At 37.1% G+C, this 18,695-nt stretch overlaps 1 protein-coding gene across 1 annotated transcript in view; it reads right to left on the bottom strand.

Moving 5' to 3' along the window:
* The window catches only part of LOC112044796 (retina and anterior neural fold homeobox protein 2-like), a 30,078-nt gene extending 21,203 nt beyond the window's left edge, over positions 1-8,875 (bottom strand). The window contains exons 1-2 of the mRNA XM_024080758.2: positions 8,378-8,875; positions 2,434-2,666 (exon numbers count right to left, since the gene is read on the bottom strand). Coding sequence (XP_023936526.1) covers positions 2,434-2,666; positions 8,378-8,561 — 417 coding nt within the window. The 5' untranslated portion in view covers positions 8,562-8,875. The remainder of the gene's footprint in view (positions 1-2,433; positions 2,667-8,377) is intronic.
* Positions 8,876-18,695: the final 9,820 nt, after the last annotated feature.

An 18,695-nucleotide genomic window follows, 5' to 3' on the forward strand; every position in this document is an offset into this window, starting at 1 on the left:
AAAAGAATAACCGCCGTGGCCGAAAAAGAAAAAAAAACAATTCAGTCAGGAGCATTATTACTACAGAACGTGCCGTATTGTATTGACCTGGAAATTGATATTAGGATAATGAAATCCTTTTCCAAATATCTTTATTATAGAAGCTGTGGCAGAGAGATGTAATTTGCGCAATAGTATAAAAAGGCGGGCAAGTAAACAGCAGACGGAGCGCTGTCTGGGTGGCTCGCTGGAGTGGTCGGCACACACTCGCCAACACCGGTAGCCGCAAACATCCAATATCCCAAATTCTGACTAACCGGACAGTTAAGCTGGACAAACATTGTGTAACGATTTATTTGAGCCACTGCTTGCCTGACAAAACAATGTCAACCACAATAACTTTAAAGAATTAATTTTGTATTCATAAACTAGTTTCAACCTAGATGAGACTGAAACGATCCATTGACGTTAATAGGAGTTTTACAAGTTAATAAGAGTTATACTCCCGAGCAGTAATATCAGTAATCAGAGGCAAATCTCGAAAGCCTTGTACAAGTAGATTTCCAGGTACATTGAATTTGTACCACAATAAAAGTTTAGTAAGAAGAAAAGGTTTCCTTAAAAAATTATTAATTAACTTAATTAGATAACTTAATTAACATCTTACTAACATTATAAACGCGAAAGTTTGTATGGATGTTTGTTACTCTTTAACGCCGCTACTACTGAAGTGATTCGACTGAAATTTAGAATGGAAATAGATTTTACTCTGGATTAACACATAGGCTACTTTTTATCCCGGATATATCCATGGTTCCCGTGGGATTTGTGAACAATTTAATTCCACGCGGAAAAAGTCGCTAGTAATACATACATTGACAAGAACTATAGTTTGTACGTACTTCTTTTAGAGATTGGTTTTGGTAATTTCTGTAGAAAATGAACTGGTCTATAAATAATTAATAACTGAACCCTTTACTTTGAAAAGTTTACGTTGTCGTGAAAAATTAAGGTAGTGTCGTATACCTACCAATCTAAAATAGGTAGGTAATGTTAATGAACTAAAATAGTGGGATTGTGTATTTCTTGCTTTAATGGAACAAGGTTTTTGTATGGATATAAGGAACTGCTTTTTCGTTAAAAAAAGAAAAGTAAATTAAACAAATAAAAAACCCGACTGCATAAAGTATAAAAAAACTGAAAAGAAAAAAAACAAGCTCAGTCCAGAAGTGTAGAAAGCAATTAGAAAACAGTCGGGACCTTAGATATTGGATATAATGATTTTCTTCTACATTATTTAATAGGTCCCGACTGATTTCTAATTGCTTTCTACACTTCTGGACTGAGTTTGTTTTTTTCTTTTCAGTTTTTTTATACTATCCTAATTACGTAAATCCGTTCAGTGGTTTGGACGATATGAAGTAATAAACAATATTACATACATACATACAAACGTACATACAAGATACGCGCGAAAAACATAACTGCAGTCGGGTAAAAAGACAGATGTGAAGCGATAGAAGGTAAGGCTGTGCGGCTGAAACTCGTTGAAACCATTAGCATGGACATGGCTATGGTTAGGTATCCTGACGAAATTCTACGAGGAATCGTTATATCGTGTGCGACATTTCCTTATAGGTGGGGTAAGTTGTATCTTACGGCCACGGTCGAAACATAGGTAGGTAGGGACATCTTGAATCGATTAGGATTCAAATTCAGGTCCCCATATAAAACAATGCATACATTGTGACAATCTCTATAACGAATTGTTAAAAAAGTTATTTAAAGTAACTTCATCATTAGCACGAGTCTCATCTCAGTCCAATGCGGATTGGCAGACTTCTCAAACGGTGAAGGAAAAACATCGTGAGGAATCCTGCATACCTGAGAATTTTCTTAATTCTCTTTGTGTGTGAAAGTAACTTAACTGGTATATTTAGAAAGTTAGTGCAAAAATTCAATATCTCCATAAGTAAATCAATGATTAGGTACAAGTAAAAAGAGGGCAGTTCAAACAAAACTTAATATGTTATTGGATGGGCCACCCACATAATGTTGGCACAAAAAATGTCACGTCAGCTCTATTGACTCGTAGCGCTTTGCCTCCAAACTCCGCGTCGGCAGTTTAATCTCTAGCCGTTAGATACCATACAACGAATGGGGATAATCAAATACTTTGGAGGTTATTTGAAATGTGTCAATGATGCATTTAATACCAAACGATTTTAAGCTTTTTTTTAACTTAAAACGTGTTAGTTTATTTTGTACTTTTGATCAACGACATTTTATACTATAGACATATTATTTGTACGTACAGCGCACGCAACGGGGCAATCTTCAGATTTAACAGAAGCATTCATCGAATGTACGAAGCCAGTAACACACTTGGTGTCGCCGATCAGGTCCCATTAAGGGGTCTACGGTACTTACTCAATAAGAAAAAAAAAACAGTACCTCTACCCGCTCCTCCTTCAAGTCGACCCTCAGCGCGAGCTGCTCTCGCAGCACCACGTCGGGGTAGTGCGTCTTGTCGAAGGTGCTCTCCAGCTGCTCGAGCTGTTCCTCCGTGAAGATGGTGCGGTGGCGCCGCTTGCGCTTGGGCGGCGGGCCCGCCAGCCCAGCCAGCGCCGCCGCAGCATACCCGCCGTACAGCCCCGCGTAGCCCGACGACACTGCGCTGCCCACACCTGCGATTATTCACTCTTTAAGGCTTCAAAAAAGATAATTGCGCAGTTTATGTTAAAGAAGGTGTGATAGTAATATAATATTTTTTTAAATACAACCAACTTCAAAATATGAACTTGCCCACGAAACTGACAAGAGAAAAATAAAATTATAATACTTGTATTTTGAACCTATTGAGCACTTTGAAGGAGGTGTCAAGGGAGTAATTCAAGGCTTACCTATCAAAGAATTTTTATAAAGATTTTTGTTTCCCTAAAAAAATCATTTTTCGAAATTTTATTGTACGACTATGTACAACTTATGTTATTTTACAGATGTCTAGTAGTTGTAGTATATCTTTTTCTATACATAAACCGCGGACGGACAGACAGATGGACATGGCGAAACTATAAGGTTTCCTTGTGGACTACGGAACCCTAAAATGAACGCATTTCAATTTTCATTCCAATTTCAACAGGGCTTTATCTTTGACGATTCTATTAACGAATAAAACCTCCTTCGTTTTATAGTAGGCTAGAACTTGGCTAGTACTTGTAACGTACAAAAATTTAAAAATTACTTTAGCTCCTAGAGGTCTAGAGGCTGAAATAGTAGTTTAGCCCCGCTGTTTTTGAGCAAGAGTAGTGAAAACAACCTTTTCGTCTAAACCACTGAACCAATTTAGATGAATTTTGGTACAGTGATAAAAAATAGATAATAAATTAATTAATTAAACAAAAAAAAACCCCGACTGCATAAATGATACAAAAACTGAAAAGAAAAAAAACAAGCTCAGTCCAGAAGTGTAGAAAGCAATTAGAAAACAGTCGGGACCCCTTTTTTAAATCCTCACAATAAGCCCTTGAATTTGATTCCCATGTTGCAATATTCAAAAAAAATATTTTTTTTCACCTCGATTTTATAGCGTCTCGCAGTCGTCTTGTTGGTTTTTTTCTAATTTCACCTATTTAAGAACACTTGGGTTATTAAAACGAATCAACGATATCTGAATTACGTAAATCCGTTTAGCAATTTGGAAGCTATGAGGTAATAAAGAATATTACATACATACATACATACATACATACATACAAGATACGCGCGAAAAACATAACCCTTCTTGCAGTCGGGTAAAAAGTAAGGTATGCACTATAAGTAAAAATTGGAAAATTCCTTGTCCAAATATGTATTATGTGGCCCAACATAGGTTTGTATTGAGCTCTTCGGGTAGGCAGTACATTTTTGCATCTATGAAGTGCACGCCACTGCGTATAATCCACGGTTCCTGTGTTTTTGTAAGCGTACGCTAGTTATCTTTAATAATTTATCCTATTGAACAACCATATGGGGTATTTTATTAGAATGCAATACTTAAACAATTCAAGTGAGTGCAAATCGATAAGAATCGTACTCGTCACCACGCAATAGACGACTCCAACACGTCATGGTGTATTAGATTGAGCCTGACATTAGAGCAGCCGAACCGTGAACAGCCGAGCTTAAGGCCCCATGCTCCCCAGGCACTGTCCGCGCCTCTGAACAATTCAAAATATTACGCTGCGAATAAAAATTGAATATTTTTGCATACTTCCGGCGACGGCAGGGTATTACACTGTATTATTTCCGATAGAAATATAAAAGCTTTTAAGGCCGCCAGCGTATTTCTAAGGCGCTATCGCGGTTCGCTCTTTGCATTTACTGGAGCGCTCGCCCGCCTAAGCCGTATTGATTTGAGAATACCAGGTTACTTGTAATGTGGAACAAAATATATTATTACTTGGTTTATTTTACCGTGTGTTTTACAACGATTTCAATTGGCGATAAGACTGCTTTTGCACTTAAACTTACCTATGTACCAGTAGCGAAGGCTGAAATTTTCTAGTGGGTAACCCGTTCATATGTTTTAGTCTGAATCAGCAAGCGTGTGCGAGTATAAGTTCTAATAGGTATTATTATTAATATGTACTGCTTTTTAACGAGCGGAGGCGTTTATTGTACAGATTTCAGAAATGATGTTGTATTATATATAACTGTTTATAAAATACATTAAAGTAATTAATATGTATGTATTCTTAAAACGTAACCCGATAGGAATCGTATTGTTAGGACCTATCGCCCCTGCTATGTACCTATATGTACGACACTTTAGATAGGTTTACTTTTACTCATATTATTTTAAGATTTTCCTTTAGGTATAACTTTCGTATTCAAATAGTATCTTATACTCTTGTGGGTAGATAGATAGTATACTACAAAAACATAGATGTTACTATAGCGTTTTGAGTTTTGTTTATTAGTAATATGTACGTTTGTGTTTTTAGACATATTTACTTCGAACTCACCGAATCATAATATCGTACCAAAAGATTAATGAAATCATAACAACAGGGTTATTGTTGTTGTAGCAAGCAGGCCTACGAAGCCCTAAAGATATTTTTAAATTTTAAAACGCTTTCTAAGAGGAAAAAAGAGTATAATTGGGATAAATCCTGTCTTCACCCCTCGGTCCCCGTCGCGCGAGGAATGCCCCGGGGCTTCAGACTCTCTTCGTAAGCGAAAGGTACCCAAGAGTGCATTCAAATGCACAAATGCCATGCGATAGAATCGCAATAGTGCAACTACTAATTATATTCTACTTTAAGATATATGTTAGCGTAGTTTAATGAACATGATCACATTCACAGTCGCTTTTCTCCGCCCACTAAGCGAAAAGTCTGTGAAAATGTTACAACAAAATTACAACGGGTTGGAGCTTGAGATTTAACCCTAGACATCTAAGTCTAATCAAGCTATTCAATATAACAGATGTCTGTCGTTATCGACAAAATGATGTCTCAAATCAAATTCTACGAGTATACATTAGAAAATTAAATTATTGAATAATATATTTATTTGCATACAAAAAAGCTCAGATTTTGTATTGCTTACTTATTTTCAGCAAATAAAACCCTTAAGGGTTCATTTACACGAGCAGCAACTGCTACCGACGATTGCAGTCGACTGCTGTCGGCGACCTCTCGGCGGCAATCGACGGCAGTCGCCGACTGTAGTCAACGGCAGTCGTCAGTAGTAGTTGCCAGCTGCCGTTGGCAACGTGCTACTCGTGTAAATGAACCCTAAAGCATAAATGATTTGGAAACTATATAAATTATTATGAACAAAGATACTTTTAAGTTTTAAGCAAAAAATAGCCAAGTCATATCTTGATTTTACCTCCCCCTTCTTTCCGAAACTGCAGAATCCAAAATTTTGAAAATATTACAGAAATACAGTTCTCTACTTATAGATTAATGATAAAATCTTTAAGAAACACATGATCTTAACATTACATGATAAATCTTTCTGGATTATATGTGATCATATATTAAGGGATCATATGTTTCAACGCATAAGTTTTGTTGATAGGATTGTAGATAAATATTTAACAAAAAAAATAAGACCATATTTCTGTCCGAACGTGATCCGACTTGAAGAATTCTTTTTTTAAAGGGTATCTTCTGAGATGGTCCCATTGTCATCATGTCAGTTTCTTATTATGGAATTCTGGAGAGATCGAAGAAAACTATCAAAAATTCTGTCTGAAAACCTAAATCTTTATGATATTGATGCTTGATTTAATATATCACCGGATTAGCATCGTCTTCAACGTGATCAGCAGGTTATAAATATGATGTCATTTTTCGCTTTTTAGTTTTTTTTTTAGTTTAGTCGGTACGTTTTATGTTATCAAATCGGTTGTATTTTTCACAAGGTTCAGGCGAGATTCCAAAAAACATGATAGGTACATAACATCGTTCGGAACCCTCTTCAGTTCAACTCGCACTTGTCCCGTTTTTTCCTTGATGAAACCTATCGAATGTCATATCCCCTTGAAATCTTGAATCCACCACTGCTTAGGTATTCGTTTGCGGTGAGTAGTGGGTGAGTCATAATAGTCTTGTATTGACCATCGCCGGGATAGGCATCCTGTATTACTTAGGTACCTAAATTTCAATAGATTAGCTAGTCTTTTGGTATTTGAGCACGTACTTACAACCATCACCATTTTGTCATCGCACTATAAGACGCAGCGTAGGATTTTCATCCATATTGTCTTTGTTAATTTATCCCTAGAAATATTATAAAGAATTTTAACGCTTCTGTTTCTCATACCTCCGCATGGCTAGGGTATAGAAATCCCTCCGAAATATAGTATTTTGATTCTTATCTACACCCTGGGTATCTTCTAAGCCAGCAGTCAACTATTAGGCCACATCTCAATCATCTTATCAAAAATCAGGATCAGTTACCTTATGGTTTGTCAGTACAATGAAAACCTAATAATAACGATAAATAATACAAATGTTAAATTTAGGTAGGTAGGTTTATTATGTAAAATTTGTAGAATATGATGAAATTTTTACTGTAAATTTTCACGTAATATGTTATAATAACCGTTATTAGGATGAAATATAATCTATACTTATAATAAATCTGTAGAGAGGTCAATTCTGTACATGAAATATATTTCCAAAATGGATACTGATGCCAAAAATGCAATCAGTAAAATTTTTGTCTGTCTGTTCGTTATAGAAACAAAACCTACTCGACGGATTTTAACGAAACTTGGTACACTTATTCTTCTTGCTCCTGGGCAGGTTATAGTATACTTTTCATCACGCTACGATCAATAGGAGGGATAGAGTAAAGGGGAAACGGGAGAAGTTACTCAATTTTTACAGCGGTAAGGGCTGGATTAAAAAGGTCTAAGGGCGGGCGAAGTTGCGGGCGTCCGTTAGTATAATATAATATTGTAAAAGAAAATTTGTATACTATAATATATTAGTTAAATGTCTAGGTAATCCAATAATTATAAAATACAAACATGTAGGTTCTAAAAAATAAATAATAATTTGTTTTAAATTGACTTGCATTGACGGCAATACACGGGCATTAAGTTATTTTATATTTGTTATTTTATAAATTATGTTCAAATTGTATCCGGTTATGTTATTTTCGATATGTTTACAAAGGTGTGTAAGCTTGTACAAACAACTACCTAAGTTAGCAATGAGAATAATAAAGTATATTGTTCTACAAGACTGTATATAATAGTAGAGGATCCCATTAAAAGACAACCTTCACCGACCTGTTTACAGGATGCAAAGTAGGTATTTTATATTGAATTGAATATGTCAATAAATATACCTATTGCCAATGGGTTGCCTAAAAATTTCAGTCCAGATCATGAGAACAATTCAATTTTTTTAACTTTTCACTGATTTGGTTATTAGACAAATTCCATACGAATCGAGCAAGCGAAAGTATGACGCCTATACAATATACAAATATTACTTAGATTATTTTTTTCCTGTCATAAATTTTGGGTAAGCAGGTGTAAACAGGTAAATTGATATTATAGTAACTAACAGTGGTCTGGTTGGTTAATAAGTTTCTTAAAAACTTTAAAGTTTCATTAAAAACACGGTGGTATGGGGTTGTCAGCAAAAAATCAGTCCTGGATTTCATAATTGGATCCCCACAGTTAGGTTGTATCCTGTACTGAATGTTTTTGGGCAACTTAAATTATATTTATTGACATATTTAAGTTGATATAAAATACTTTTCATCCAGTAAACAGATGAAATCATGATGGTAAGTAAGATCCTAAGTATTTCAAAGGTTATTTTTAAGTGCTATTTTTTTTTAATGCAGTCCGTAGGTAGGTGAGTATACCTACAGTAGTGCAACATACCGAAGAGGTCGTGCGCGCGGTGGAAGGGCGCGTGCAGCTGGTGCAGCTGCAGCGGCGGCGCGGGCGGCGGGCGCGGCGCCAGGATGCTGTCGATGGTGAAGAGCGGCGGCGGCGGGCGCTCGGCCAGCAGCAGCGCCGTGCTGAGCAGCGCGGGCGCGTCGCGCGCCCAGCCCGCGCCGCCCATGTCGTGCGCCAGCCTCAGCGCGCGCCGCTCATCGCACGCACGCTCGCCTCCTGACCATCCTAGCACTGGCCGACTGATCACACCGATGTCCACACCGTCTGATCTCTCTCTAGAGTGATCTCTGCGAACTGCGAGTCCCGAACGACACTGTCTGATCTCTCTGTAGAGTGATCTGTCCGAACCGTGTGTCCCAAACGTAACACTATTTAATCTCTGCAATGTGATCGTAAAACTGTACAGCGAGAATTCCGGCCGCTGATTAGTAAAATTCCTAATGCGATAGGATAATGGGATGGACGCGTGATGCGATTGCAGGCAAATCGTTTTAGTGAGAAGTCGCGGGTCGTGTGCGAGCGGCGGCGCGGGGCGGGACGGGGTGGGGGGCGGCGGGGCGTGCCGTGGCTCCGCCCCTCGCGGAGCTTAATGGATGTGACAATACGACGCTCCCAAAAGCTCACTAATAATAGTAATCTTTATCCCTTCCTTTGATTTATCTATACAACCTTCCTTATGTTTACTTGTTTAGCATCAGAGAGTTAGGTAAATCTCCACCTTTCCATTATTCGCGAATTTGATATTGAAAGATGATGAATTTTCTTATTATCATAAATTGAAGTATCTTCTCTATTTTTATTTACTTGCAAGATAAGGTACGTAAGTACCTACCTAAAAGAGGAAATATACTAGGTATGTAAGTACCTAAGTAAGTAACTAATTGAAATAGATTTTTCACCTCTTTAACTCAAAAATAGTATCTTGAATTTAAAACCTGTATGTGTAAATGGAACCCTTAAACGGGAAAGTCGTTTTCGCTTATTTAGTGAACAGAAGTATTTACTACTGAATAAAGAAAATGATTTTTCTGCGTAATACATTCGGAAAAAAATAGTAGGGGTGTGAGGGTAAAAATACTAGATATACCAGATATCGATCAAACTCGGTTGAACTCTATAATTGGCTAGCGTATGTTTACCTATCTAAGAGAATAGACTGATAAACTTCCAGCTTTGACAAACTATACGCATAATAATAGACAGTGGCTTACAAAATTTTAGTTTTGACAAACTATACTTAGGACAAACATTCATCTTTGACAAACTAAATGGGATATACCTACCGCGCGCAAGATCTCGTTCTGCCATGCAGTGACGCGCACTTTATAGATGCAAAATGCAATGCCTGAAGAGTCATTACAAATCTATACTAGAGATGGCATTTTCCATTTCATACAATTTGTAACCAACCAACTCTACGCACTATTCTACTGGCTATTAAATAAATAGAGAACTCTACGAACTTCCCTAGTTATTTAATAGGCAGTAGGTATTACAAAGCTTTAGCGACGATTGTGAGAGACGCGAGGATTAACTATTATCTAACAAGGAACAAATTGAGTCGGCTTACCCCAGCCTTGCGCCCGCCCTGGCGCCCGCGGCAGTCAGGCCGTGTTCGCCTTTTTGCAGCTTACAACACAATATCTAATTCAGACGTGAGTAGGTACCTAAGTACACCGTTTCGCACAAAACACATGTCTTTTTGACAGCGACAAAAAACGTATTCTTGATTTGCTGTGACGATATAAAAAACGGATTTCGAGATGTACCTACCACCCATTTGAGTTACAGAGTTTGAAAAAATGTGCTTAAAAGAACTGAAAATGATTTTACTTGGATATTTTTTTTAATTAATGTTTATTATTGTTAGTATTTTATTTATGTGCATTTCTAAAATTTTGACAGTTTGTCTTTGAAAGCCTGTACAGATTTTGTCGCAACTTTGTATTGGGTAAAATATTGGGTACCTACGTAATCGTTTTTAATATAGGTTATTTACCCTACATGAAAAACGAATAGGTGATATCCTATATGAAAAACGTATAGGTAGCTAATAGTAGATAAAGTAGGTTACTTACTAGAAATTATTAGTTTATTATTTGTCGATTCATATGATAAAGTGACTGTCAGAAGAGTCAAGTTAAATAGCTGCTGCGTTTAACTCAGTCGAATGGATGCTACTACTACTAGGTACTCTCGTAAGGATATATTAGAAAGGCATTTAACTTTTTCCAAATTGCAATAAGGTATAGTTGTCTATCAGATAGTAAGTTTTCTATTATTATCTATATATATTGATGTTATCCATATATTGTTCCATAAAAAACGTGTATAATTTTAGATGGAATACACTGCTAGAGAGGAGACACGAGAGCAGTGGAGACGGCGGGCGCGCGGGGGGAGAGCGCGCGGTAACTCTTCGCAAATATTGACAAAGGTGGGAGCCACGAAACCCGAGCGCGCTTCTGTTTGCCTGTAATTGATGTAATTAGTCGTGTCGACCAGCTGCCCAAGATAAAACCTCGCTGCCAATGTTTGAACAGTTAATACGATACTTTCACGGGCCGGAAACATCTTTACGGTGTCCTGTTCTGGCAAATATTGGTCACACTCGACGATGCGTGGCATCTACCGGCGGCACCGACGGTGCTTGGACAGTGGCCCGTGTCTTAACTCATCTAGTGCCGTAAATAGAATACCTAGTTGGGTATCTGAAGTGATTTTAAAGCATTTGTAAGGAGCCTAACTGATATCCTACCGCTGTTCCTTGTAGAAACCATCAAACAGGTATCATAAGGCGTAGACGTACTTAATGAATTATTTTAATAGAACTCGACCGGTAGACCACTTCCATCTTACATATTGTAAGATGTCACCTGTCAAGGTAGAAAGTATGTATGTCTATAGCTTGTTCTGTAAACCTTCTGTACTTTCTTATGAATAAATGAATTATTATTATTATTATTGAATCAACTAGTATTGCTATGTTCCGGTCAGTAGTTTACAGTAACTCATCGGGTTCAATTAACCAATTGACTGGCACATAAGGCTAACGTCTGTGCCTCATGTTGAGGGGTAAGTACAAGGCAGCGCATTGTAGGTTGCGTGTTCTTTGCAGCATGCAATGTCTTACTCTGTTATATGCAAAGGTTTACCACTCGACATCTTGGTAGGCTATCTACCTGTTTCAACAACTATTACAAAAAGCCTTAGCGAAGTTAAACTTTCCTTAATGACTGCCTAACTATAATAGCAGTTCTGGTGTCCACAAATCTTTAAAAAATTATAGTAGGTATATCTTGAATTATGTAAATTGAATATATTGAATTAATTTTTATAAAGTAAACCCTAATACTTAACGTCAATAGTAAATAGTCAATATTCATTTACATATTTCAATTAGGCTTAGTTTACAAGCACTTTCGAAATATTTTTATAATATTTTTTTAGATTATCACCATTTAACAATAGGTACCTATATAAGTAGCCAGTCATGTAATACATTTCATTTCCTAGCTTTTTGTCGTTTATACAGTCGACTTTCCTATTTAGCTTGCATTTAATACATAGGTAACATATGTACTTACTTAATCTGTCGATGAGTTAATTAGCAACGTTGTTAGATATCAATAAAAAGTATTCCTGTATAAATACAATGATATGCAAATTGTAATTTATACTTAATAAAGATTATCCACAGATGTTATTAAACATTTTACAAATAAAAGACTGTACGTCCGGTAGGTCGGTGGGTAGTTTACCTACCCGTATATCGATTTTATAAATATACATAACAAAGAATTGATATTGATATTTACTTGAATACCTACGTACGTATGTACCCAGCTACATGTCACAGATTTGTGTCGCTAAACAGGCAGCTGCCAATCCCTCGACGCTGGCAATGGAAAATTAACTACGCATAATGCCGAGATTATCCGCGTATGACTTAATTCGGCCGGTCACATAAAGCATAAGCATTAAATAGCCAACAATGGGCGGGATTATCCCGACTAACCCCTGGCAGCGGCTTCAATGGAACTAACCGCGGCGATACTGCGAGCAGTGTGACGCAGCTTTATATAACTTACTGCTAAAAGAAAAATCGACCACTATAAACATTTTCATGTAAAGTAAAACGAATGCGAAAGTATATTGCTTGGCACTGTAAAAAAGTTATCAGATATCATGGAAATTCTATAAACTAAGCCTAATCGAAATAAATGTTTTTTCAAAGAATATTTGTCATATCTTTTGAGTCTGTTAAGCTATTGAGGCTTCAATTTGAGTTGAGTTTGAGTTAAACAAGCCAATTAATATATATCTATACCTATAATATAAAGAGGAAAGATTTGGTTGTCTGTTTGCATTGAATAGGCTTTGAAACTACTGAACCGATTTGAAAAATTCTTTCACTATTGAGAAGCTGCACTATTCCCGAGTGCTATAGGCTATATTTTATCCCGGTATTCCTACGGGACGGGGAACCACGCAGGTGAAACCGCGCGGTATGCACTATTGACAAAAATTAACGAAACTGGGAAAATCTTCCTTAATTAAGCACTAAGAAAACAACCCTTATTGTATGCAGTACCTACTTTAATGCATGTATGAATTACACGCCACTGAGTAAAAGAGTAATAAGAAAAATAAAACTAATCTCATGAAGAAACAACTTTATGACTAGGTACTGTACCAAGTTACTTTAAGTTTTCAGTTACTTTGTCGTATCATATCGTCATTTTTCATTGATTGATATTGTCATTGATCTGTAAAAGAAAAGGTATCACTTTCTACACATGTGACCTATGTGTAGAAAGTGGTTCAAAAGAATCTCTGAGCTCTCAAAATCCTGGTTGACCTGGTAAACTTAATATACTTACTTGGGTAGTTACATAATGTATGCATAGAAGTTTACAGCATTACAAAAGTAATAACATTATGGTATAGGACTTCCAACAATTTAACAGGATTGTGCGATGTAGTGGGCAAGGCGGCTAGGCGGCTAGGCGGCTAGGCTTCTTAGCGTTTTAAGTAATGCATAAATACGAGACTATGCAGTAAGAGCATTAGCGACGGCTTATGTCAAAACTAGGTCTTGTTTAACTTGATTGTACTACAATGACGCTAACGGGTTTATATTTATATTAAGGTAGGTACGTACTAGTGGACGACCGTGACTTGATCCGCGAGAAAATCATCAGATTAATCAATGATAAACAATGTATGGGGTATGTAACAATTACCTGCCTTATATATTATTTGAGAGATGACAGACATCACAAGTTCTACCCCTATTTAATCCCAGAGGGATGGAGTCCTAAAAATTCTGGAATCACTTTCATTTAATGTACTTAATATTTCATTATCAAGATTTTAAGCACCAATTTTCACGAATAAGTGAAACTTGGAAAATGTAAGACAATATTTCAAGGCCTGTTTCACCGCACAAAGAGTCCAAAATCAAATTTATATCTATACAAAAATTCATCAGAATCGGTTTATCGGTTGAATCGTGGAAAAGTCACACATAGAACCTTATCTTCATGGAAGCCACGAATAATACCTATAGCGTGGAGCTGTAATGGAACGGAAGGGGTAGACACTTCTTTTTACTAGACACCTTTTACGGAGCATTCTGCTGAACGGATTCAACTTCAAATTGATGAGCCCGTGACGCTAAAAATGTACTTACTCAAGCGTCACGGACCTATTCGGTTAGGAAGATTAGAGAATAGACAGAATAATATAAATAATAATTCGGTGGGGAAAAAAACAACAAACTTTAATTATTTAAAGACATATTGTATTACTCCGACTTGCCTAATGGCAAGCGTCCACAGATCCGCATCATACGTATCGGACGAATCGCATCAAATGCGTCCACTGATCCGCATTGTATGGATCGCAACGAACGGATTTTATCTACCGTTAAATTAAATATCCGTTTGTTGCGACCGATACGTACGACGCAGATCAGTGGACGCATGCCATAAATCGTCTTAAAATAACTTCGCTTGTGGCCCCAGAACTCCAGAACAGAAACACATGGGTTTTATTATGCAAATTTGTAACCCTTACATGCTCAAATCGAAAGATTTTCAAAATATCTACTTACCTACTCATCTTATCCTTATCTAACGTGATGTTCAAGTATTTCTGAAGTTTTTTTGTACCCACCAATAGTTGGTAAAGGCTCATACTTGGTGGAGTTACTCAACCACATCTTGTATGTGTATCCTCTCTTACGTACCTACATCTGCCGCGACAATGTCATTAGACTGTGTGTATGACTTTCTTTAAGAAGTACCTAATTAATACTTAGGTAGTTAGGTACTTATGTAACATTTAACCTAACAAGGTAAACCGGCAAAATTTGTTCTTCCATATATTCCCGTATATTATAAATTTATTTCATACGAAAATATTAAAATCGCAATTAAATATGGGGGTTAGAAGGGTGAAAAATACTTTAAGAGTTATCCCTACCAAATACAAAAATTCTCATTAAAATCGGTCGAGTCGATTCGGAAGAATGCGATCAAAGATATCATCGATCCATACGGGATTTTATTATTAGATTAGTTACGAGTATACCTATACCTACCTATGTGTTAAAAAGTACGTATATGCAATATGCGTATATGCGATATGCGCCGTGATAGCCCAGTGGATATGACCTCTGCCTCCGATTCCGGAGGGTGTGGGTTCGAATCCGGTCCAGGGCATACACCTCCAACTTTTCAGTTAAGTGCATTTTAAGAATTTAAATATCACGTAGGTATCTCAAACGGTGAAGGAAAAACATCGTGAGGACACATCACACACGCAGAGAATTAAGAAAATTCTCTGGTATGCAAGTTATACTAGGTGTGAAGTCTGCCAATCCGCATTGGGCCAGCGTGGCGGACTATTGGCCTAACCCCTCTCATTCGGAGAGGAGACTCGAGCTCAGCAGTGAGCCGAATATGGGTTGACAATGATGATGATGAATGATAAAATATGCACATCTTTTAAAGTTATTCTGTACATGTACTTACAGGCATTGAAACATTATAATTACCCCATAGTATCTACTACATAACCTTGAAAAGCACGCGTCTCTTGAAAGCGGACCTTTAGAAAAGCGCTCAGCAGACCGTGTCGATCGTGAACTTCGTTGTGTAACGTGGCCTATATTGCCTACCAGCTCAATGATTACACTATTTTTCACGTAATAGAGACCTTAGTTCGATGCTTGGTGTGTTGATTTTGAATGAAAAATGTTGAATTTTTAATATGAAGTTATAGTGGAATATGATTCATATATTTATACCACAGAACAGAAAGTAATCAGATTTTAGATCTCTTATGAATCGCAAGCAATCTTTCTTTATCTATAAAAAGCATTTCCTAATTGTTTCCAACGACCACAAACTACTAATTTTCGTCACGCATAATTCAAAATAAACTTCGAAGTCTATGTATCCACTACTAGTCTGAGCACTAGGCCAGTGAAAACTACTTGTAGGCAATGATATTAAATACTTTTAGATGTGTTACTAGAGCATGAAAAATGAGGCGCTCAAAAGAGAAAATTTATAGTCAACTCAATGTTAGTTGTGGTCAACAACGAACGTTATTTAAACAAATAATACCTAAATATCGTCTACAATGTCGAGTTGTGTGTTCAGAAAGTATAAAAACTAATACATAAATATATAACAGAATTAAAGACAAAATAGTGCTTGTGTACGCTTATAGTTGTAGCCTATTATTCGGACCACTTTTGCGGTGATTTTGTAGTGACATAACCGATCTATAGTATAAAATTATCATTGCTTGTAGGTACCTAAAACTAGTAGGTAGTTTATCTTTATTAGTATCATTATCTTATATATTTACACTATGGGTCCGGATCACCGCAATATCTACTCCTTTCATTTGATTAGACTCTTAGCCGAGATGTTCGACGTTTCGTCAATCCCAAAAAGTGCTTAAGGTCATAATGTTTGACTCGGTAAAGATCACTATCAGATTCTACTGATAGTAATCTCTAATTTACGACTCTGCACCAGCACACCTAGGTACAAACAGCTACGACTAGCATTACGTACGGCGTACCTCTTGTAAATAGGTATTTATGATTATTTTATACTATAGATATGTTACGTGTCTACAAAATCACCGCAAAAAGTGATCCGAATTTAGCGACTCCACATAGCGCATACATATACAGTTTTGTTTTACTTACACTTATATACTTACTTACATATTTATGTATAATATATAGTTTTACACTTCCTAAACACACAACTTTAGGTTTTTTTTTATTCTTTACAAGTTAGCCCTTGACTACAATCTCATCTGATGGTAAGTGATGATGCAATCTAAGATGGAAGCGGGCTAACTTGTTAGGAGGAGGATAAAAATCCACACCCCTTTCAGTTTCTACACGGCATCGTACCGAAACGCTAAATCGCTTGGCGGTACGTCTTTGTCGGTAGGGTGGTAACTAGCCACGGCCGAAGCCTCCCACCAGCTAGACCTGGGCAAATTAAGAAAGTCTCAATCTGCTCAGCCGGGGATCGAACCCAGGACCTCCGTTTTGTAAATCCACCGCGCATACCACTGCGCCACGGAGGCCGTCAAAGGTGTTATGTGTTTAAATAACTTTCGTTTTTTACTAAGCGACTAATTGAAATAACGACAATTATGCACATTTGTATGCCTCAGCTTTGATGCGCTAATGCCCTATCTCTACTATAAAATATCATTGGTATTTATCCCATCTGTTGTACGTACCTGCGTGGTCATAATCTCTTGTAAGCTACGAGTATATTAAAAAATCTCAAATGAACTCAAAAGCGTAGTTAATCGAACTGAATATGCAAACAGTGAGTTATTGTAATAGCAGATACCGGACGTATGGAGCAGGGGCGCGCACTGAACAAGTTTAGTCGTTCGGAAGAATTGTTTAACGCTATCCAAATAGCGGTGTCCCTAACACGAAAGGATCCACTAAGCAGATAATTTGAGAATGGTGCAAGATTATAAGCTGTCAATCAACATCTTGCATTTATTACAATGCCACGGAAATATTCCAAAATATATTGATCTTATTATGAATGAGAGGACGCCCGCGACTTCGTCCTCGTGAAAATCCGTGTAAACCTACACGGATTTTCTTTTACCTAACGGACCAGTTTTATTATAAGCATAGGTAGATAGGTATTGTTTTATAACTCCGTGAAGTTTTCATCTATGGATTTTCTGCTTAGTTGCGGACGTCATAATTATCAACCCATATTCGGCTCACTGAGCTCGAGTCTCTATCAGAATGAAAGGGGTTTTGGAAATTGTCCACCACGCTGGCCCAATGCGGATTGGCAGACTTCACACACGCAGAGAATTAAGAAAATTCTCTGTATGCAGGTTTCCTCACGATATTTTTCCTTCACCGTTTGAAACACGTGATATTTAAATTCATAAAATGCACACAACTGCAAAGTTGGAGGTGCATGTCTCGGATCGGATTCGAACCTACACCCTCCGGAATCCTGCATACCAGAGAATTTTCTTAATTCTCTGCGTGTGTGAAGTATGCCAATCTGCATTGGGCCAGCGTGGTGGACAATTTCCAAAACCCCTTTCATTCTGATAGAGACTCGAGCTCAGTGAGCCGAATATGGGTTGATAATTATGACGTGGTGGCCTAACCCCTCTCATTCTGAGAGGAGACTCGAGCTCAGCAGTGAGCCGAATATGGGTTGATAATGATGATGATGACAATAATTCATGTTTGGATTATCGAGCATCTAGGCCCCTATAAACCTTCCAAAGCCACCAGTCCAAACTCCATAATGACTATCGAACTTACCAATGGTAGGAGATGACAAATTGTCAATAAATAGATATCGCAGGTTCTTTCTCAACTACGTAGGTATGATAGGTAGGTAGTGTTGCATACGTTTTGCTAGAAATCCAGTCCAGTCCAGTTAGACTATTTGTAAAGACTCTACCACCGGTTCGGAAAGAAGGAAAACAAAGGAATTTAATTATGTCCGTAACTGAGCGGAAAATCCATCTCGTATACCCATGTGGATAATTTTGTTGGCTTTTAAAAAATCTATTGAAATTCTGCCTCAACTTATAAACTGCCTAATTGCTCTCTATCTGATAAAAACAATGGTTTATTGAAAATATCTGTACTGTAGAATCCTAAGAAACAATTAATTTGGTACTTAAGAAGTAATCTAAAATTCAATACACTTGTATTCATTGACGATATCTTTTAATAATAAAAACAGTGTGCCTTATT

Source organism: Bicyclus anynana, chromosome 9 (assembly GCF_947172395.1).
Source record: "Bicyclus anynana chromosome 9, ilBicAnyn1.1, whole genome shotgun sequence".
NCBI classification, from domain to species: domain Eukaryota; kingdom Metazoa; phylum Arthropoda; class Insecta; order Lepidoptera; family Nymphalidae; genus Bicyclus; species Bicyclus anynana.